At 38.1% G+C, this 22,348-nt stretch overlaps 1 protein-coding gene across 5 annotated transcripts in view; it reads right to left on the bottom strand.

The window, feature by feature from the left end:
• The window catches only part of FGF14 (fibroblast growth factor 14), a 378,427-nt gene that overhangs the window by 112,896 nt on the left and 243,183 nt on the right, over nucleotides 1-22,348 (bottom strand). The window contains exon 1 of one of the 5 annotated variants that reach the window (XM_064712077.1): nucleotides 12,179-13,368. The exons of 2 other annotated variants lie outside the window; for them this stretch is intronic. In XM_064712077.1, the coding sequence (XP_064568147.1) occupies nucleotides 12,179-12,371 (193 nt within the window). In that variant the 5' untranslated portion in view covers nucleotides 12,372-13,368. Of the gene's footprint in view, nucleotides 1-5,438; nucleotides 5,458-12,178; nucleotides 13,369-22,348 lie in introns of those variants that run through there. 2 more of the 5 variants (XM_064712106.1, XM_064712096.1) reach the window with 2 other exon arrangements.

Genomic DNA, 22,348 nt, shown 5'->3' with positions numbered 1-22,348 from the left:
GTCTAAGCTTTGTCACAGCATAGGTAACAATAACTGTGGCCTTGCCTACATCAGAGTGTCATATTCTTCTGTTCAAGAGTCCAAGTGCTCATGGAAACAATATTACCACCTTAATTACTTACCTCAGCAGTCATGTAAATACCCAGAGCATTCATATCCAGCAACCTTAATATTTAATAGCATAACTCATCTGCATGTGTGATGCATCTGCAGACCCACCCTATTGCTAGGATAGTCAAAAGAACTTATTCTTTTTTCTGCTTTTTTACTAATTTAATTTGAGGGCACATAGTTACCCAAGTGGCATAGAAGCTCTAGGGTATTTGTTTCACTTCTCCCCTTGGAACAAGGTGTGAGATCCGGTGCTGATTGATTTTACTTTAATGACTAAGCCACAGCTTCATTGCAAACATTATTTCAGCGTTATCTTTGCAATGAAGGAAGGCGGCAACACAGTCCCTGGGATTCCGAATGGCAGGACTGTGCAACTGTGTGTTGGGATGGTTGGAAAACAATCCTGCTCGCTTTCAAAAGCATCTCTGATGAAGTTTAGAGGCAAAGGTGTAGCAAAGGGCTTTCAGAGCTATAGAAATTCATATTTCTTCTTCTTCTGCAGGAATGCAAATAGGAAAATTTCTATCTTGCTCTAAACACAGTCTGAATTACCCCAATTAAGAAAACCTATTCAATTTTTTCATCTTCCTCCAAACAGAAACTTAGATGCAAGTCTACATCAACATAGAAACTAGTGCCATTCAGAATCAGCTCACTGATGACCTGCCTCACAGTAGTTTATAAAACACTGATCTAATGCCTCCCTTCAAAGAGAGAAGAATAAACATAACTACCCATACGATCAAAATGTGGAAAGCCCAACTGCATCCAGTGTACAAAAAGGCCAAGGTCCAATTCATCATGAAAATATTCTCTCAAAGCTCAACAAAGGATACAAAAAATAATAATACTGGTATTTCAACAGTCATGCCAAAGATACTTTTGTGTTTCCATGGCAGTAGCCATTAGACTCCAAAACTGCGTAATTTTCATTCTACTTAAAAAAAAGTTAAAAAAAAGAAAAAAGCCTTCTCAGAGATAAAAATTCAACCCAATAACCAAATGGAGACACTCAGGACTCACAGAGCTGTCAACATACTAAAGCCACTGTGCAAGACATTGCTGATATTATGGCAGAAGTGAAGAAACATTTTTTCACATCCTACACAACTATGACATATCCCTAAAAAAGAACTCAGTATGCCACAATCTATTGGACTCAGGATGTGAGTTGTGCCATTAGTCCACTGGTGTCACATCTGAACAGCCCCAGAAAATCAACAGTAAACATCTAAATTGTCCCTAAGTAATAAAACACATCTAACGGGAAACCAGTTGGAACAAACACCATTATGCAAGTAAATATTGCACAATCAAAACCTAAATAGAGTAAGTAGAATAAAAATAAGTAGCAAGTAGTTGAAGACTATTTCTACATCAGATCATGTTTGTTGTAGTTTGGGTCATCCCTAATACAGTTGATTGCAACAAAATTACCTCAAAGTAAGCAAAACCTTTTTGCTGTTCAGGCTACAAATGTAGCTGGTATCCCCAGGAACTAAAGGAACTAAAGTTCTGAAATTATCCTAAAACTTAAATTCTAAGTTCATTCAATTCAAAGACAGTGCTTCAAACAACTCCTGCTATGTCCTGGATGGATGCTAATAGAAATATTAAAAAACCCTAAATAGATAGAAATAATAGAAAACCCTAAAAAATATCTTGTCTTTACAAGTCTGTTTAATCTAGAACTACTAAGATCTCTAGCCACATTGCTCAAGTACATTTAGCTTTCCCTTTCCTTAATGTGATTGAAACTTCTGAAAATTTAGCCAAAATTTTCAGTGAATGTTTTTGTAAAAACATCAGCAACATTTTGCCACTAGTTAATTCCCCACAACTACTTTTCTTCAAGCCATGTACTACTTACACCTAAACACTCAGCAAAGAGAAGAAAACAGGCTGATCTTCCTCGCATCCCTCCCTATATTTGAAGCAAAAGCAAACTGTGAAAACCAAAATAACAATACTGTGTGAAGTTGGTAACGAGCTGACAAAATTATAGCTAAGAACCTCTAAGCATAAACAACTTTTAAGATGAGATTCACTATGGTCTCCACAGTTCAGCCACTGAGGCTGCTTAAAACATTTTAATCTGTTTTTATTTAAGTTCTGGAAGTGGAGAGTTTTAGTTACTCAGATCCTGAATTGTTGACTGTTTATCCCTGACAAATTTTGAACACAACCTGCTTGCTAGTATCCATCGACCTAAAAACATACACCAGTAATTCAACAGAACTGTTTGCTTACTGTGCCAGTCAATTTCAACCATTATGTTTGCACCATAAACCACTGGTAAAGAGGATGATGATTAATTGATTGAATTATACTGACTATGATAAGTGGCCCTGAGATGGTTATTGGCTTGATCCAATCATTTTGTCATCACAACAATGAGACAGAAATTACTATTCATACTTTGGTTTAATTGCAACAAGATTATTCAGGCTTAACCTGCATTGATTTCTGTAACTTTCAACTTTATGAACACCTGATGAGTCAATTTCTCTCTTGTTAGAGAAAAACACTTTTAAAACAAAAAAACTCAGAGAGTGCTGATAAACCTTTCAAAAATAGAGAACTAGAGAGTATGGCTAATGGGAATGCTTTAGTTTTCCTTCCTTTCTGTGGTTTGGATTCAATTATCTTATCTCTACTGTGATATTCACTGTTTCCAAAGAAAGATGGCTGCTTATTAGTAGCTTTCAGGGTTACCAAAGTGTTAAAATGCATGTAAATCTGAGCCATCAACTAATTTTGATTTATTTACATGCTTTTTTTTTTGCACATTTTACACAGAACTTTAAACAGATTATTTGTTATACAGAGCAGCACATATTAATTTTGCAAAGCTTCCCCAAATCATGTGCATTACATCAAAAGATCTGGTTTTAGGGTAGTACCATCACAACCTTACAGTTGTTTAGTACATAGAAGTAACTTAGACAACAGAATTTAATGAATTAATTTACATATACCAAAGTGCTTAAATTCTATAGTTCTCAGTTGTACATAAATTGCAAATTTGGGGACATCTGACTTGAGAACTGAAATTAAAAAACTTTTATTTCTTTTTCCTTAAATAGTTCCTCAAAAAGTCACTACTGAAGCTCTGTGGAAGCAGGTTTGTCATTTGTTTAGGAAAAGTCCATGGATACATAAACTAGAAGGCCAGATAGTTCTACTTCGTCATAAACACTATGAAGTTGGATTTATCAATCTAATGCCTTGAAGAATTCAGCCATACACTAATCTCTGCACAAAAAAGAAAACAAACAAAAAACCAAAAACAAACAAAAAACCCCAACAAATCTCTTCTCAGAATTCAGACTGTTATTTTAAGCAAGACCAAACTACGTTAATTAGGAAGTTAAGACTGTGGTCTTGATTTTTTATTTTGTGTGAAAAACGTGTAAGTAATATGTGCACCAGTCTCTGCTTGGAGTTTGTGATAAACACGAAAGTTTATTATCCAAAGGAAGAGTAAAAGAAAGTAAATACAAAGTAAGATCCAAAGAAAGAATAAAAGTGTTCAGATGAAAAAACTACTTGCTTGGGTGTAAGAATCGATGATGACGATGATGCATACTGCTCACTATCAAACATTTTCTAATGAGTACCTTAGGAGGAATGCAAAAATTTTCAAATCCTTAAAACATACACAAGCTAAGTTCAATAATACTTGCTAGAGGCAAAAACAGTTGGCTTTTCTTCAGATTACCTATATCAGCAGAGATCAGTCTCTCAAATTTTCAGCTCCAGGAATAGTTTTCTACTCAAAAATTCTAAAGTATCTTGTGTTATTTTAGAATTATTCCTACTTCTTGGTACAGTCATGATCCCAGATAATTTATAAGATGATGAAAAAGAATTACTAGCAGGAGGAATTAAATATTAATTTATTATGCGTCCTTACACCATACTTAGGTCTTCATCTTGTAATCAGGCCTTTACTTGCCTGATGGCAAGCGTGGCTAGTCCTCAGGACTGATGCCAGAAGTGAACTTCCATGTACAAGCCTGGCCAGACCTCCAGCAAGGCAAAACTTGCTCTGGACACAAGGGGAAACTTGCTAAATTTTGCTGCTGCAAAGCCCTTCCTACCATGCAAGTTTCTTTCTAATGCCATAGGAAGAGATTCAATAGTTCATTTTGTTGGCTTTAATAATACGGTTTAAAAGGCTGTTTGGAACAAAATATTACACATTTCATGTGTATCGCTTTGATTACATAGAAGGAACTGTTCTCATTACACAGCGAGAAAAGTGAAAGAAGAAAATAGAGCAGTGAAGTTTAAGAGTTCATTTATTTAGTAGTTGCTGGTATACAGATTACAGTGGCATATTTTTCAACTCATCAGAATTTCATATGAAGAGACACAAATCACTAATTAAGGTAGAGGAATCCAAGTCTCAGTTATACATAAACTACATAGTTGAAAATGAGAGGAGCATCTGCTCAAGCTGGAATGTTCACAATGCATAAAGCAGTGAGTGTGTGAACAACTAAACACTCTGTAAATGTTGAAAGATTTTGGAACAGTTACTATAATCCATGAACTACAGAGGTACAAGGAGGAGTGGCTGGAAAAATTTCTTACTTTACCACATTTCCGAACATAGTTATTTGTTATAAGATTGTTCCTCAAAACAAAACAAAGAAGAAATAATCAAGATTAAAACAAAACCAAATGTAAACACTTATTTTCTTTATATTCTAGGAAGAAGGCTGCTCTTTATGAGTTACCAATAAGCTTCACACACCATTTTAATCAAAAAAGTCTGCTGTTGTATGAAAAACTCTGCTGCAAATTTGGAAAGAAATCATAAGAACTTTCACTTGGTTCATTGTAGAAACTCTCTTTTTCGAAAAAAGCATTTTCATGATCTAAGAATTACATATATGCAATGCTTTTACATAAGTAGGTATATACAAGCCATAAATTTATTACTGACATAAATAGTTACCTTTCACAGAAAATCCTCTTCCACACTACAGAAAATACTAAAATAAAAGCATAGTAAATTTACTAAAAAGAAATTCCCAACCAGTGCTCTAGTTTCAAATGGTAAGTAAGGAAGTCTCCCTCTCTCTTTCTCTCTCTCAGGGAGTGCAAATACTCATCAAAATCAAACAAGAAGCACCTATAACACATTATTGCATTAAGGGAGACCCTGGTTCCAGCTCCTACCTCTAGGCTCATAGTTCCTCAAGAATCTTTACTGCAAATAAACCTGCTGACCTTTTCTTAAGCCTGACATATCTGCTGTGTGCTGAGTGACTTTGAAATTCAGTAAAAAAAATGCCTTGAGGCTTCAAAAGTACCTTTTCATTAGGACATGAAATTCCACTCATATTCACCTGTAAAAAGAACCATTAAAATGCAGATTAATTTAAAACTAATTTCCTTCCTTCCTTCCTTCCTTTCCTTCCTTCCTTCCTTCCCTCCCTCCCTCCCTCCCTCCCTCCTTCCTTTTGCAAAAAAAACCACTTTAAACAATCTAACAACCAAAACGACATGCTTTATAGGGCCAGGCTTCACAATACTAAAGGAGGAGAAGCTACATTTAGTAACTTGGATACATCTTGGAATTTGCAAAATAAAGTAGAAAAGGCAGGCTTTGCAATGGAAATGATAGTAAATAATGTGTGCTTGTGTTTCATAAAGCTCAATTTTTCTTACATGAAGCAAAACACTAGATTAATTATTTTTTTAAAATGTTGAATTTAATAATTTCTTTTTGTGGATTACTGCCAATAAGTTGTCCAGTCTTGGTTCAGCTTACAGTAGTTTTATAGCACAGTAACTCCAATGCCTTTCAAAAGTTCTACACCTGGGTAAGGGATTAGAATCAAGATCACAGATGTAATTAAATTGTTTAATTTAGTTACATCCTAGGGATTATACTTTATATCTCAGGAAAAGGATATTCTTCACATTCCTATTTCAGTCACCCGTCTCTAGCTTCATTTATGAGAGTCTGACTGAACATCCAATATCATGCTTATTAGCTTGTACTCACCACTTTACAAAATGGCAACCATAACAACTGGGAATTCTGTAAACCTTGTAGAAACAAGGTTGCTGTAACTTTTTTTCAACACAGTCTATCTATCTAAATTTCATATGAAGCTTTTGCCATTTAATCTTTCCAATCTTATGCTAGCTTTCCTTTGAATTACAAAAATTCTCCATTTTTTTGTTATGTATTTATCTATGGAAATATAAATTTAGGTAAATTTAGGTAACTCTTGCTGAAAACAGCTATAGTTTATAACACAGAATCAGAACTTGGTAGTCCTGGACTCTACTCCTGCTCATATCTAACTTAATGGAAATATATATTCCTCCTGGCATCAAAAGCAGCTGGGCTCTTCCTTGGCACCAGGAAGGCGTATGTTCCTTCATGTTCAGTCCCACAGGAAAATAAATTGGAATATCTACACTGGACCTCAGCAAGTTATCTTATTTATACAATTGAAATGAAAAACTAAACTCCTAAAATCCAGAAATGTTACTGCTACAATATAATGAAAGCATGTTGCTGATTTTTGACCATAATAAAAGAAATTTTAAGCTCTACTAATTTTCTCATCCTTTTCTACCATGGAATAGGAATCTTTTTTCTATTTTCACACTTTTCAGTGTATGTCAGAGCATAAGATCTGAGATAATAATAATAATATAATAATAATAATAAAATAATAATAACAATAACAATAATAAATAAATCTTGAAAACAAAAGTGTGCCTGCTTCAAAGGGTTTCAGTAAAAACTGATGTCACAGTAAGAATACATGATACATGCCAGGAGTACATCTTCCTATCTATCACTAACTCCAGTACTTGTATAAGGCAGAAAGGACATATGACCAAGTAAGACAGACCTCTGTCTACTCACTATGAAAAATGGGGATTCACAGTTGTGTATCTTCAAAACTATGCTTAGAGTCTAAAGCAAACGACTTCAACAGAAAAATGCTCTGTAATAAACTTTTTGAGTGTTATCTCTATATTGAAATTAATTACTTCTGTCTGTAAGCTGCTGACTTGAAAATTCAAATAAAATTTTAAGTTCCAGATTTTGTTTGATTGAAATCAGAGCCTGAAACAATAAAAAATTACATCTGTTAATAGATTATATATTGTTTAAAGTTAGGATTCTGTCATTAAATACAGTGTAGAAACCTGACTTCACCTCTAACATTTCTATTGGTACATCACCATGAATCAGAAACCACCTGTACTGTAATTTCCATTATTATCCATAATAATCAGATAATTTAGTTCTGCAATCCATTTAATAGATACAATAAGGCATATACTTTACAGGACTATATGTGGACTGAAACTGCCTGAACGTTAGAGATCCAGAAGATCACTCAAGCTTGAAGAGTTCATTTTTTAATGAAGAGTTAAATTGCCAATTACTAAGTGAAGACATTCAAAAGTAATATTAGTATATGAAAGATATTCTGAAATGACACTGCTACAGCACTATCTGTACATTAAATGCTCACTATTCTATCACCCCTATTTGAGATATTTCTAAAAATCAATAGTCCCTAAAATTATGTTACCATTTTCAAGCTTTTTTTTTCCCATTTGCTCTCAAAGCCAACTTATTCATCACATTTAGACCTACCAGTACCAGCTTAGAATAAAGATTTCATCCTGGGCATTACTGTATTTTTTTAAAAGCTTCAGATAGCAAGCAAGGGTTGATGTGAAATACTGAATGCATGGGAAAAAAAGCTTGAGACTGAGTCTAGAAAGTCATGTTTTCAAAAATATTTTTAAAGTATGCTTAGAATATATTACATGAAATGTAGCATATTTACACAGTTTCAGTTTGTGATTATCATGCAGTCCTTTGAACAGGTTAATGAAGGAAAAAAGGAATGATTTCTTAAATAGACTGTTAAGACTGTGTTTATACTTCCAAAAGTGTTGTGGGTTAATCAATTTCATTTGACGAAAAGTAATGAAAAATAAGCAACATCAGTTCAATACCCTGAGAAACAGACAGCCTTGCACCTAGACAATGCAAGACCTGTGGGCTTTAGTGAACTGCCAAGAAGAATTAATTCTGAGGACAATCTCACAAGAAAGCACAGACACCTGTCTTGGTCTGCTGAAACTTTGAGCAAGGCAGATCATGCAGTGCTGGAGCTTACTGCTGGGAGCTGATGTGGTTTCTGAAGCTTTGGGAAACAAGTCCTCACAAGCACAGATCTCCATTTCAGTTCCACTTTGTTCCACAAGTAGGAGAAGTAGAAACTACTTTGGGCACTATGTATATTGGGAATTATCTTATATCTGAGATTATGGGCCACTCCCACATCTGCCAAAAAACATTAGCTGATCTACTGACGAGTTTTCCAAAAATGCTTTCTTTGGAGATTTAAATTACTTTTGTAGATGCAGTAAAATCTAATCAGTGCATTTTCTGAACACATTCCCTAGGTCTCTCTTTCTTATAAATATTAATGCACAAAATCAGGGGCCAAGCCATCCCAAGATTCATACACTCTATGCATAAATTTAGAAGTTCTTAATGTGGTATTAGCACACAGAAAGAGTAAACATCACACTTGGTTTTTAATACATTTAAATGTTGAGTATTTTTCAGTCGAATACTCCCAAGGGACCTAATTAACCAAATGAAGATTTTTCAGATTAGCAAAGCAGTTAGATATATAGATGAAAATACAGGCTAAGAAGTTTGAATTTGCACCAATGACAAGCATATGTTTTAATCTCTGTACTTTGTAGATGCATGAGGTGAAGTGACATTTATTTTCTTCTTTTCATTGGGTAGCCCCAGGTTAGATAAGGTTATTTCACATGAAAACAAAATATCTGTCAATCCTCCCACTTGTGATTATATTAACATAAATTAAACATTAAACTATTATAACTAAACAACCTGCAATGCAAGAGAGAATGATTCAAAATTGATTGATGTCTGGCATCAGATAGGCAAGATCTTGGCTTCATGGTTATTTGGGAATTAATGACAGTGATTTGTTTATCAGATGACAGGTAGAACAAAATAAAAATTAAATAATTTTGAAATATGATAATACTAAACAACATGAATCAAAGATGTCCAGTAAATGAAAATGGTTTCATCCACTCAGTAGTTTAGCAGACAAGTCTTTCACAGAAATCACTTTGGCAGTTTAATTAATTTATCAAAGTCTTACAAAGGCTGTTTGAAACTACTCTGGCATCTATCATTGGAACAAATATTTAAGTAAATACAAATTACTCTTTATTCTGTGTGAGCTCCTGGATGTATCTTTAATGCTACCATTTCTAAATGTTAGTCTCCCAAAGCACACTTCTGTTGATATTTTTGTATGCCCCTAAAGGAAGGGCTATGAAGAGAGATTTTGTTACAATGACAGAAAAAAAAAAAATCATCAGGGTATACACCAGATCGAAGCATTTTATGCATTCATAATAGCTTCATTTTTTTCTAAAATAAATCCCACTGAACAGCAACAGTACTAACAGGCATTTTTAAAGAAGACTTTAAAAATCAAGAATATTTTTTAAAGTTTGCTGACATGTTTGCATGTGTGCATATATTGTGTATATCTATTTATCTAATTCACATTTGTACATATATGTACAAGGTTAAATGTGTATTTTTAATTTAAAAAGCAGCATCACCAGTTTTTGCTGCCTGACTGTTTCAAAGATGGAAAGACAGTTCCTTTTCATATGTAAGTACAAAGCAAAACACTTTTTTTATTCCAAGAAAAACAGTCTTGCTTTTACTGCTCTACATAAAAAAAAAAAATCTACATGTAATTCTACTCTTGAATTGAATTGCATGAGAATGCTACAGATGGTATGTCACATCTCGATTAGCTCATTTTTCACAATGCTCTTGTGACACTCTGTATCATTTACACAAGGTTTATTTGTCAAAATCCCATAGCACCTTTTTGACAACAGATGTTTTGAAATTCATCCTATTTTGCTTGGCAAAGACTTATTTTAATGGATTTGACAGTATGATTTCAGTGACAAATTCACTGGCCATTTAACTCAGTTTAGAAAACCTAAAACCAGATTCTGATAAATGTTCATTTTGTAACTCTTATAATGTATTTTAAAGGAATTGCCCTTATAAAGTAGGGTTTGTTTGGGTTTTTTCACAAATGATTATTCACTCAAATCTATCCTGCATAAGATGTTTAAGTAAAGACTTTGGCTTGATTGCTTCTTCAGTTTGTCTCTTAAATAGAATGCAACTTTGAATCCACAGGTATTCCATGTATCACTTTGTGCATCAGGAACAGAGATAGTAAAAGCTATGATAGTATTTTTTTCAGCAGGAATTCTTACAAATGAGCAGTAATTCTGAGACCTTAATGTAAACCAATGGATAAATATCCCCATGTCTCATCATGAAGGAAGATAAACTCAGGGGTCTGATACTGCAGATTTTACTGGTGAACAGCCCTTGTTCTGACTGTTCTTGCTGAAATGTTCTGTGTCAGTGGTACAGGTTAACAGCGGAGTTATGTTCTAATTCAGGTCTCTTTTTCAGGAATGTGACAAAGTGCCTTATGAAAAATGAATGAATGAAAAAGGATGAATTCAAAAGTCTCTTTAAAGCCCCTTCTCACCTAAAAAAATGTTTGGCATCTCAGCACTGCAAGGCAGTCCTCTCTTCCTCAAATAGCAATACTGTCAAATACAGATTTTCCCCAAAAAAGACGGCACAGGTGGTCAAACACAATTGCTGTTAGCAATCCCTAAATTTGTTTTCCTGAAGAGTATTACTAATAAAAATTCACCATCATAAACCAGATACTCTAGTCTTTTAAAGCACACATAGACCACTCTGAAAAAAGCCACCACAGATTTTGCCACTGACATTTTCCTGCTCAGGTTCACTGTACCCCTGTACTATTTAAAAATGGCAAGATTTGGCTTGCATTAGGAGTTACAACAAATAATTTTACTGCAAGAAAGCCATGTAAAAATAAAATTGTGTGGACTTTGTTGACTTATGTTTTTTCAAATGTGAGCCATGGAAAAGAAGGAGGAGGCATCAATCAGGAGAGTTCCCTGATTATGCTTAAAATACTCTTCCGACCCAACCTAAAGAGGAGCTGTAGTATACATACCAAACCACAACACATGGTGGCATTCTCTATAATGTAGCAGAGGGTGGTTTGTACTTTATCACTGACTGGTAGGTATTCGTCATGTTTCAAGTGATACTTAACATTTTCACTCTTCAAAATATAATAATTTTGTTATAAAACTACTTTTTTCCTGAGGACAATAGAGTAAGTCATTACCATTTCTGAATGCTGCTTAATACTACAAAATTTTTTAAAAATTAGAGAAGTCACTGCAACACCACTTTAGTCCTTTTATTTCTAGGGTTCTAATACAAAGTACTGGATAGAATGCAATCAACAAGGTACCAGTTTTCTCCATTGACTCCTGGTCATCTACCCTGAAGAAGAGCTGCCTGCAAAACCTGCTGCTCTGCATGGCAAGGCCCTGGCTGGGAACGGGCAACAGGCACCTGGGTACCCACAGGGATGCCGAGAAGCTCTCCCACAGCTGCCGGCCGTGCCTCACCTCTCACTGTGCTGACTGGGAAGTCACCGAGCAGCGGGGAGGGACCCGTTCACTACAGCCAGGCTGCACCTGCACTTTGGTGGCTCAGGGAAGGGGCTGCCGACCGACGGCCCCCGGACACCCAGAGCGCCGTGCGCTCTTTGTCCTTCAGAGAGACACACAGGCGAGACGGGGAGGTGCGGGGCGGCGGGCAGGGCTCCCCGAGGGGCTTGCTGCGCCTGTCGTGACCCACACCGGAGCCCCGGCGCCGACAGCGGGGCAGCCAGGCTGGCCCGGGGGTCCCGACGGAAGGCTGCAGCCCGTGGAGCCCTGGCCCGCTGCCGGGGCGCCGGGAGCCGCGGGCGGGCAGGACCGGGGCGGCGCCCGGCCCGGGAAGTTTCTCGCCACAGGTTGTCCCCTCCCGCCCGCCCCCCGGGAGCCGCGGGCGGGCCCGGCCACAAGGACGCACCTTGGCGCCGCAACCGCCGCTTCTTGAGCCCGAAGATGCGGACCTTGGAGAAGATGTCCACCAGGTTGCCATTGCAGAGCCCGCGGTTCTTGTTGGGGCTGTTCCGCCTCCTGCTGGCCGAGGGCCGGTCCCAGTGCTGCTCCCTCGCCTGCCGCTTCTGGCGGATCAAGCCGCTGGCGATGGCCGCTGCCATGGCTGCTCGCCGGCTCGCCCACGCCGGGCAGGGAGGAGGGAGGCGGCGAGGTGCTCAGCCCCGGCGGGATCCCATCCCCGGGGGCGAGGGCGAGCGGGAGCCTCCTCCGGCCCGGGGCGCGGCTGCGGAGGGGCGCCCGCACCGTGCGGCCGGCGGGAGCTGCCGCCGCCAAGGGTCACCGCATGGGTGCCCGCCGTCCCCCCCGCCGTGTCCCGGCGCAGGGGCTCCTGCTCGGGCGGGCGTCTGCCGGCGGGCTGGCGGGGCGAGCGGGACTCGGGGCAGAGCCGCGCCCGGAAGGCTCCGGTCGGGTCGGGTCGATCGGGTCGGGTCGGGTCCGCCCGGCAGCGTCGCCTCCCGGGGCTGCCCCTCAGCCCCGAGCCGCCGCCGCCCGCTCGCCCGGCGCTGCCATCGCCACGGCCGGGGCGGCTACCGCCGCCTCTTCCCGGCTCTCGCCTGATGATTGCCAAGTGCTTCAGAAATCAGCATCTGGAGAGAGCAATCTTCTTCTCCGGGGAGAGCTGTAATCACGGCTCCTCGGTCCCACCCCGCTCCAGCCTCCCCTACACACGCACGCACACACACACACACAGACAGGCGCACACACACACACATACACACACACACACAGGCACGCACCGCTGGAGCTTTTTTTTGTCCTCCCCAAGGCGAGGGGCGGCGAGGGTGCAAGCAGTGGAGGAGGGGGAATGGGGAAAGACAGAAGAAAAAAGCACAGAGGGAGAGAGGCGGAGGGACGGGGTGATGCTGATGTGGTTTTCTGGTGGGAACCGGGAGGTTCCCTGTGGATCCGCCGCCAGCTGCCTCTGCCCCCCGTTAGGTTTCCAGGTGGCTTCGTGCGGGGCTCCCTTCCCGGGGAAAGAAGGAGGGCTCTGCGAGCTGCCGGAGGGGCGTATGGCCCTCCCCGTTCTCCTTCGCCCGCCCCGGCACTCCGAGGATCCCTCTCTCACGCACCCTCTCTCCAGCTCCCCGGCAGCGGCTCCCTGCCGGCCGCCCCCCGCCCCCAGCGGTGACCCCGGCACCTGTCCCCGTCCCCAGGCGGGGAAGCGGCAGGCAGGGCGGGCGGGACACCGAGGGAGCCGGAGGCAGGGCGGGCGGGCGAGGGACACGGCGCTCCGCCAAGGACACCCTGCCCCGCGCAGTGCCCCCGCCCGCCCCCTCGGCCCCCAGGCAGGAACGGACCGAGCAGGAGGGAACTCTGGGGGGAGACGGGGTTCTGCCTCATGGGAAGGTTTTGGAGCCGTGAGCTGAGGGGCTGAGGCGACCTTCAAGTCAAATATCAAAGGGATTACATGGGGCACCCACAAACAGCCACAGCAGGTGGATTTACTAATCCCCAGCACCGCGTAAAATTACAGGCTATGTCTTGAAGCACTTAAGGAAGCACCAGCCAAGCTCACTAGACACAGAAAACCTAAGAAGTATCTGCCCCGAGAAGTTCATAAGGCACTGCAAATAGTAAATACCATGTAATATAAGACACCCCACTTATTTCCTTTCACCTTTTCCTGTTGGCTCGTCTCCCTTTTCAAATAATGGCCCAAAGTTTTTTGAATTTACTTTCTGCAAGCCTAATGGTTAAACTTCCTGAAGTTTTAGCTAGCCAGAGGAAATTAGAGAAAGACAACAAGCAGCTACACAGAAAAATATTGTTAGCCTATAAAGAAGGGCAGATGCTTGCAGAGGCAATTATCATGTATTATCTATTTTTATACTGTTTTCACAGTGCTCTAATCTCTTATTAGATGGTTTTGAGGGTTTTTTGTTTTGCTTTGGTGCTTTGGTGTTTTTTTTGTTTGGGTTTGGTTTTGGTTTTTTGTTTTTGTGGTTGTTTTTTGTGGTTTTTTTTTTTTTTAATGGGCTTGAAAGTGTAAGTATTCATCTAGAAAAATTCACTCTTTTGCAATACAGAACCAAGAACAGGTTCTTGTTTCAGCAGAGGCTTCAGCTTCTTTGATATTGACCATTTTTCCCCCTAAATCCTTTAATCTACAAAGCGCTATTTTTATACAGAGGGCAAAAGTGTATGGTGGGAACTCCAGTATACAGGGATTTTGTATTAATACTAGACCAACTAGGAACAGAACATGCACAATCGGATCTGGATAATACATTTTAATTCTATTTAAAAGTGTCTCTAAAGAGATTCAGCTAAGACTCATTGGATTTCCTATCTGGCGATTTTTACAGAGCAGCAATTTCCTTACAACGGTTACAATTGCCTTAACTAATGCAATTAGAGAGAGAGGTGGTTATTTAAAAAAATAACATTAAATTTCAGTGTAGTATTTTTGCATACTGCTGTCTTTTTTCTTCCTCCTCAAAAGTGGACAATGCACGGAGTGCCGTTCCTCAGACCCCTCCAGAGGGAAGCGCTGCCCCAGTGCTCCTGCCCGGCCCCGGCCCCGGTCCCTGTCCCGTCTGTTTCTGCTTTCAGCACCACGGACAGCGCAGCAGCGGTGGCCGCGCACGGTGGGGGACACCCTGTCCTGTCCCCACTGCGGCGAGCTGGCAGGACACAGCCCAAAGTCAGCTCGACTTGGCTGCTGACTCCAAACAAAGGAATGAATGAGAGGGAGTAGAGTGAAACAGAGGCCAGCCACCCACCACCTCTCAGGAATGCAGAGGTACAATACAACCCTAACATTTGCACGAGAAACTCCAAAAGGGTGTGGATCCCAAGTCCCTCTTTATAGCACCAGATGATGCTATGCATCATATACTATCTACTACTATTGTTCCTTTCTATATTTTCCTTCAAATCCTGGGCCTTTGCCAAAACACTCTGACATTTCTCAACCACATGATGCTCGGGGTGATGGCAAAGAAGAGGAAGACAGAGGGTGAAAATGGGCGGTATGCCTATAGACAAAGAGAAAATGTGTTTCTTACTCCAGAGATTAAAACGAAAAAGAAAAAAAGAAAAGCTTTGTACTCGCATCTCAGAAATGCAGAGCAGTTGTTTACATCTTGGGGTTTTACAAAGAAAACTCAAGAGAGCCATCTGGTGTCCTAACCTGTGATAAAATGTGTGCAATTCTAGCCAAAGTGAAGGTTCTGCTAACAGAGGGATTGCACAAGTATGAACATATCAGATACCTTAAAAACTGGGAACTGCGTGAGTATATGCATTTAGGGCAAATGGATATATCCTAGGTATGACATATTTTACATTAAAACAGAGTTTTATATGTGATTAGCAAAACTTCGGATATGAAAACAGATTATTAAAAGGCAAAGAGGGGGAGAAAAGTGCTTTCTGCTCTCCCATCTATTAATTTATAACTGGTATTTTATTATGGATTTCAGAAGTTTTCTAAACAAAAACATTATAGAATCTATAAAATTGCTTTCTTTGATCAATTTTATAGTAAAAAATTAAATGTATATAAAGTGTGTAATACTTGGGTTTTTTATATATTAGGGGATGAAACATTACTATTCCTTTTTTTTTAATGTATTGCTGGGAAGAAACCATATTCCATTTCAGATAATTTAACATGTAAATTCCAATGTGACCTTTTTAGGCATGACAGTTCAATACTAAAATATACACCATTGTTGTTTGCATATGTGCATGTACCAGAGATACATAAAATGCTTTTATAAGAAATTCAATTAGGAAAAATGGTATTCAATGCTTTATAGTCTATTCTGCCTAGATCCATAAGCTACAAAATGTATAGAACTTAAAGTGTCATCTTTACACATTATGGGCTTTGGGTTTTTTTGTTTTTTATTCATTTATTTAAACCTATTATATGTTTTGCAATAACTTGGATCATGTTACAAGCTGCAGAGTAATGCAGTTCAATGCAGTCATGTGCACACACTCTACCCAAATTTTCTCCTCCCAGATATCCTGAAACCACTCTTGATATCAAAACAAAATAAATCAAATAAAGCCCAAATTTCTTACAAGCAGATATTTTCTACAAGTGCAAAATGTCAGATTATTACATTACTACTCAACATGTTTAAGTTTCATGAGCTATGCTGAAGTTTTTACTGCACTTGCCTGCGAAGAGTAGGGCACACAGAGTTCAGTTGTCCAGTTAAATATACTAGAAGATGATGAGGTAAAGTCAGCTTACATTCTGGAAGTCATTAATAAAGTATAGTGAATCTAGATGTTCTTTCAGACTCTACAGAGTTTTGTGTCTTTGCAAATGTTTGGTTTTTTCCTTTGGAAGATGTTGTGTTCTATTGTAGCACAAGTACTAGCACCTTGCTCCTTATACCATTCAAAGCAGAAAGGATGGTCTAGGGGTAAAAAGTACCAACTTAGGCCTAACAATTGAAAGGCATGCATAAAAGTACATCTAGACCAATGGGAAAATGTATTATTCCAAGAAGAGACATTTCAGGAATGGATAAATTACTTGTTTCTAAATTGTGTTGGATTTATTTAATCACCCTTGTGGTGCTTCTGATCAGACTGATTGCCAAATTACTGTTTCCAGCTGAAGTTGCAATTTGTTGCTTCTGACAAAAACAAATTATTGAAGCTTGCTGGTAGTTTAGGTGGACCATAATCAAAGTGTCTAAATTCAATGTACATACTAAGACCCCTCCACTCCCCCAAATATCATAAGAAAATGTGATACAGTCCTACAAATAGAATTATTCATGTAATTGCATAACTGATATACTCCCAAGGCACACAGTATGTATGTATAGGGAGGATGAGTGCTGGTAAGCAACAGTAACTTTCAATTCTTGATTTAAATGTCTTGAAGGAAAAAGATGGAGCAGGAGAAGTAATGACTTGAACAAGGTGAAACATAATCTATGGCTTACTCTATAGGTTGGTAAGTGTTTAATTGTAAAAAACTGAACAAGCTAGAAAAATGTTTGTCAACTTAAAAGGTCACATCTTTCATGAGCAGACCAGTATGAACATATTAAAACATAGATAATAATTCCTTTTTCAGATAGCTTATATGCATTCCATGTTTATAAGAAGACTAGTACAGTATGTTTGTGCAATGAGCTGTTAACAGTTTAAATTAGGTCAGTTTTATATGTTCTTGTCTATTAATCTGGATATAATTCTCCTTATAAGTTATTGTTAGTTTCCCAAAAGGCAATGTACTATGAAGCACTGAAGTTTAAAATCCTTAACACCCTGAACACTTGAGTGATAAGACTTTGATAAGACTTTGAAGATAAGACTCATTGATAAGACTTTGAAGAACATTAAGAACAAAATTTGTTTAACATGATAATATGTTTCACAGAATTTGGATTTCTATCATTTCACACTTCTTTGTGTCAAAAGCACTCAGCTTTCAGTCTCAACATTCACAATGTACTTGAGGAGCCAAAATCATACCTATTAAAATTTACTAAATACATAGAAGGTCCTATGGAGTCACCTGTTTAAATAGATCTGGTGAATCCATTTAATTAAGATAAAAGTAAGCTTCCAATATATTGTTCAAAGGACTGCACATATTTTAACCAGCTTCTTCACAGGATTTGGCTTATGTATCCAACTCATAAGAAAAAACATTAAAACATGATTCCTGTATATGCAAGAATATATTAATGCACCATGCAAGGCAGTCTAGCATTAGATGACTGGTTATGCAGAGAACTATCAAAACATTCTATTCAAGTACAAACACTATTCAAATACAGAACACCTACAATGCTGCCTATAGCAGCTCAGGTGCAATATTTCTTCTGCATTCACATATTACATTCATTTCTTTCACATACTTCCTGAGATACATCTATAACTCAAAGGACTAAGTACCTCTACACTAGATATTGACTTATTCTTTACACATTACATGATTCTTAGATTTCTTTTACTTTTGCTTTTCTTTACTTTGCTGTCACCCTTTCCTTTCCAATACTAAATTGCACAGATTATCCTGTAGTAATGAGCCTTATGAATAGTCCTGTGTCTAGTAAAATACCTGCTTTAATTCAGAGTTTCATTTTTTATTCCATGGGCTAAGCCTTCATCCTTCAACAGGGGGGAAAAGGTGGATGAAGATTATTAATGCTATTTTTAACAATTGATCTTTTGGCCAGATAAGATGTATTATTACAGCTGCAAACTTCTAGCAAAGCTCCTGTGACACCTTTCATGACCCTTTCTATCTTTCCTCTACTTCTGATATCATTTCTTTTGAGACCAGGTGAACAAAAGAAACCAGCTTGACAGGAGTATCTGTACAGCACAGGGATCATATAAGGATCACCAAAATAGCTCACCCAGACCCAAAACTTAAACCCAGGAACTCTCTTTTAAACAATTAATGACAACAGGGAAGGAAGAAAAAATAAAATATAATCAAGACCACTTTCAGTATATAATCCAAAAAAGTAATTAAAAATCAAATACTTTGTGGTTTCTGCAGTGAAATATATATTACTTTATATTTAAAAATGAAATAATTTCTTTAAAGAGAGGCTTGTAATAACTGATAACAGATACACATTACCATCAATTTTGTTCTTACTAAAGCTAATAGCAGATCTGCCACAAGACTGCTTCAAACAAGGCTCTGGTGACACAAGCCAGAAAAAGGACTTTCATTAAAGAAAAACAAACACAAACAGCATCCCCCCACCCCCCCCCTCATCTTTAGTCCACACAGCTGCAGAGAGCAGTTTAAGATTTAGAGGCCTAAAAACAGCATGGAGAGCTTCTTCATTAATATGCACAGCTTAAGCCAACATCTGTTGTGTTTACTTATCTAGCCACAGCAGGACTTGTCTGCTTGGCCTGACTTCTGGAACATGCAACAGACTTTGCTGTTATTCTCTCAAGTAACTGAAAGTCCCTGTAAGGCGAGTCTGCTTAATTTTGTTCTACAGAAACAAAGGAAACACTGTCCCTAAGAAATTCAGTCTCTACAGTGAATTGGCTCTGGAGTCAGTACAGCTGGCAGAGCATGTAAGCTGCTCTACCTGTTTCATGCTACTCTCCAGCGAGGATTTCCTGCACCTAGAACATATTTGCAAATGCATTTCTTGCTTTCCTTGGAACCAGTATGAAAACACATGACAATATGAGAAAAAAATGTGCAGTATTTCTGAACCCTTGGAACAAGGAAGAGGTTGGATTTTGACCATCTCACAGAGATCCAGGAGAAAAGCACTTTATTACAAAAAGCACATTAAAATAAAATACTGAATAGAAAAGATAGTATGAGCAGAGATGTACATAAATTGCTATCTTGACAAGCAGAAGAATGATTCTCTCAAAAAGCATCTAATAATCTTTTAAGTATAAAAAGTGATTTTTACCAGTGACAGGAGGAGCTGCAGCATGTCTGCCCATGTGCATGAATGCACACATGCACACACAAAAACATCCACAGCAACACTTTGTTTCTTGGAAGAAAGCATGAAAAATACTCCCTGCCAAATAATCGGAAAAAATGGTCTTGTTTTCTGCTATGTGACCTAGAATTGACAGTGTGATTAATTTCACAAAATAACTTTCAGATAGTCATCTTTGTTTGCAATTATTCTACTTTTGATTAACTTTTGAATAACTTTGGATTTGCAATTCCTTTGATACTATTTTAAAGACATTTACAAGGAAAAAAAAACTAAAACAAAACTAACATCTCATTTTTTTCTTGTTCAAGAGGGAAAGTCATACAATATTTCTCTGGGTACTGAAGGGAGAAAATATAGATACAGAACAATTCTGGCTAATACCATGTTTATCTAAAGGGTAAGCCTTGATTCCCTCTCAAGTCTAATTGAATAGACATGACCCATCCTTTGGGGTTTAGACACAACCAATATCCTCTGAAAAAAGTCCCATACTCTGTTCCCCTTTCCAAGCAAACAGAAAATTCAGTACATTATCTAATACTTCATTGAATGCAATAAATTGATGACCGATATAAATCTCTGAATAAAAATATGCCTATCTTCTTTTCAGTTAATCTAGATTTTTAGAAGTATCTGACAAGCTAATATAGTTTATATTAGCATAGGAACAGATTTTTCCTTTCTCCCCCTCAATGTTTCTTTCAGTCTATATTATTTTCTTTCACAGAAAGATTTCCTTTGTATTGACACACTATTGTTAAGAAAAAGATGTAAACAAATATTATCTATTACAAAAAAAAAAAAAAAGCCAGGAGGAAACTTTTCAGATTTCACCCTTCTCTCTTTGATAATCAGTTGAATTCAGCTCTAGCTTCATCAACAGCAGGGGTACTTGCTGTATCAGCATTTCCATTTTACTTCTTCCAAAACAGAAACATTTATTTCTTCTACACATTTTATGTCTTAAAAAAAAAAACCTAACAAAATCAGTAATGAATGCTTTGACCTAAGGAGAAAAAAAAAAGAACTAAAGAACTTCTGCTTACCCATCTTGTTACTTATATGATCATCAAGATCATATCAAAACATCAAGACAAATTTCACAGACTTTTGCTACATTTTTTTTTTATTTTCTATGATGATGATGCTAGATATAATATAATGAATACTAGAATTATTTTTAAATCCTGAAAAAATTGGAGTCCCTGTTTATGTTACTGTGGTGATATTCCTGGCTATTAGTTCAAATACCACAGTATTTATTATTAGTGGTAATAGCATGAATATTTCTAATACAGTGATCTTATTTTACAACCCAGTCCTACAGAGTCAACACAAAATATCTGACATTTAAGACTTAACTCATCAAAACCTTTCAACATCATATCTCTCTAAAGTGCAGTGCAATTATCTGATTTGCCAGCAGTGGACACTGTTTGTCTAGTTATTCACAGATATATTGACTGAGTAATATCTTGCAACACATACTGGAATATTTTTCTTTAATTCCTTGTGCTGCAAGTAATTAAAGAAAAAAAAAAGGGAGTTATTTGTACCAGACACTAGCTAAGTAAAAGTTGTGTGGTAGAAATATGTTTCAACATCTGTGTAATAGCATACTGCACCTTTAAAAAAAGAAAAACATTAAGTAACTTCAGAAAAAATAGACTTAATCATATGGGGTTGGTTTCTACCTTAATCATAATAATTTCAAGTTGTAGAAGATGTTCTGATGTGAAAAATAAGCATTTATTTTCTTGTATTTTTCATAGAGTGATGTTTATGGGACTGAAAGTGTACAGGCTTTGCATTTTTCTATGAAATTCTTGCAAATAATGACATAAGCAAGCTAAAAAAAATCTAAGAATATTTACTTGAGTTTCCTCTACCATTTGTTGAATAACACAATTGTTCAAGATCTGCAAAGGATATGTTTTACCCCTGATATTTTTACAGGGGCTTTGACATTAAGCTGAAAAGTAGGTTTTTTTAGGATGAAAGAATAGATAGCTATAAGACCAACACAAAGAGTTGCAAAAGGTTTAGTAGAAACCAGCATAGCTAGTTGGAAGACAGTTTCCATTCATCTTAAAAATAGAAAGTAAGTGTTAGCATTTTTAAAATGCCATGCACAGGTTTAATCACATATAATTTTATCTTAGGCACTATTAAAAAAGTTACAGCAATCACCTACTTATCTCATTATTCAAATGATTCATTAGGCTCCTCCTAAAATGCCTATCAGTCTAGCACTTAAATAAATGCAGTTCTCATGCAAGAATGCCCAGTATCTTAATAGCACAATTAGCTCATTTTCTGCCTAATGCAGCTGAAACCTCATAAACAGGGCCCAACAGTCTGCTGCCAGTCTGTGTACACAGGACACCCACAGAGGCTATCAGAACTATGCTTTTTATCATATGAAAAGTCAATTGTATTCAGTGGCAGTGATGCCTTAAGTTTTAGCCTTCATCTTTTCCAGATTCTGTACTGCATTAGTATATAACTCTGAACTTCATATAAAGTATTAGAAAGTTATCTTCACAGTTTAGCCAGACAAAAAAATCCTTTTCTAGCCTGAGAACCAAGGAACCACTGCAGATTCAGGCCCAAAAAGTATAAACAGGAACTGAGGAGAGCAATCTGGGAGGATGGGA

Source organism: Zonotrichia leucophrys, chromosome 1, assembly GCF_028769735.1.
Source record: "Zonotrichia leucophrys gambelii isolate GWCS_2022_RI chromosome 1, RI_Zleu_2.0, whole genome shotgun sequence".
Classification (NCBI taxonomy): Eukaryota; Metazoa; Chordata; class Aves; order Passeriformes; family Passerellidae; genus Zonotrichia; species Zonotrichia leucophrys.
This window is presented reverse-complemented; position numbering and strand designations above follow the sequence as displayed.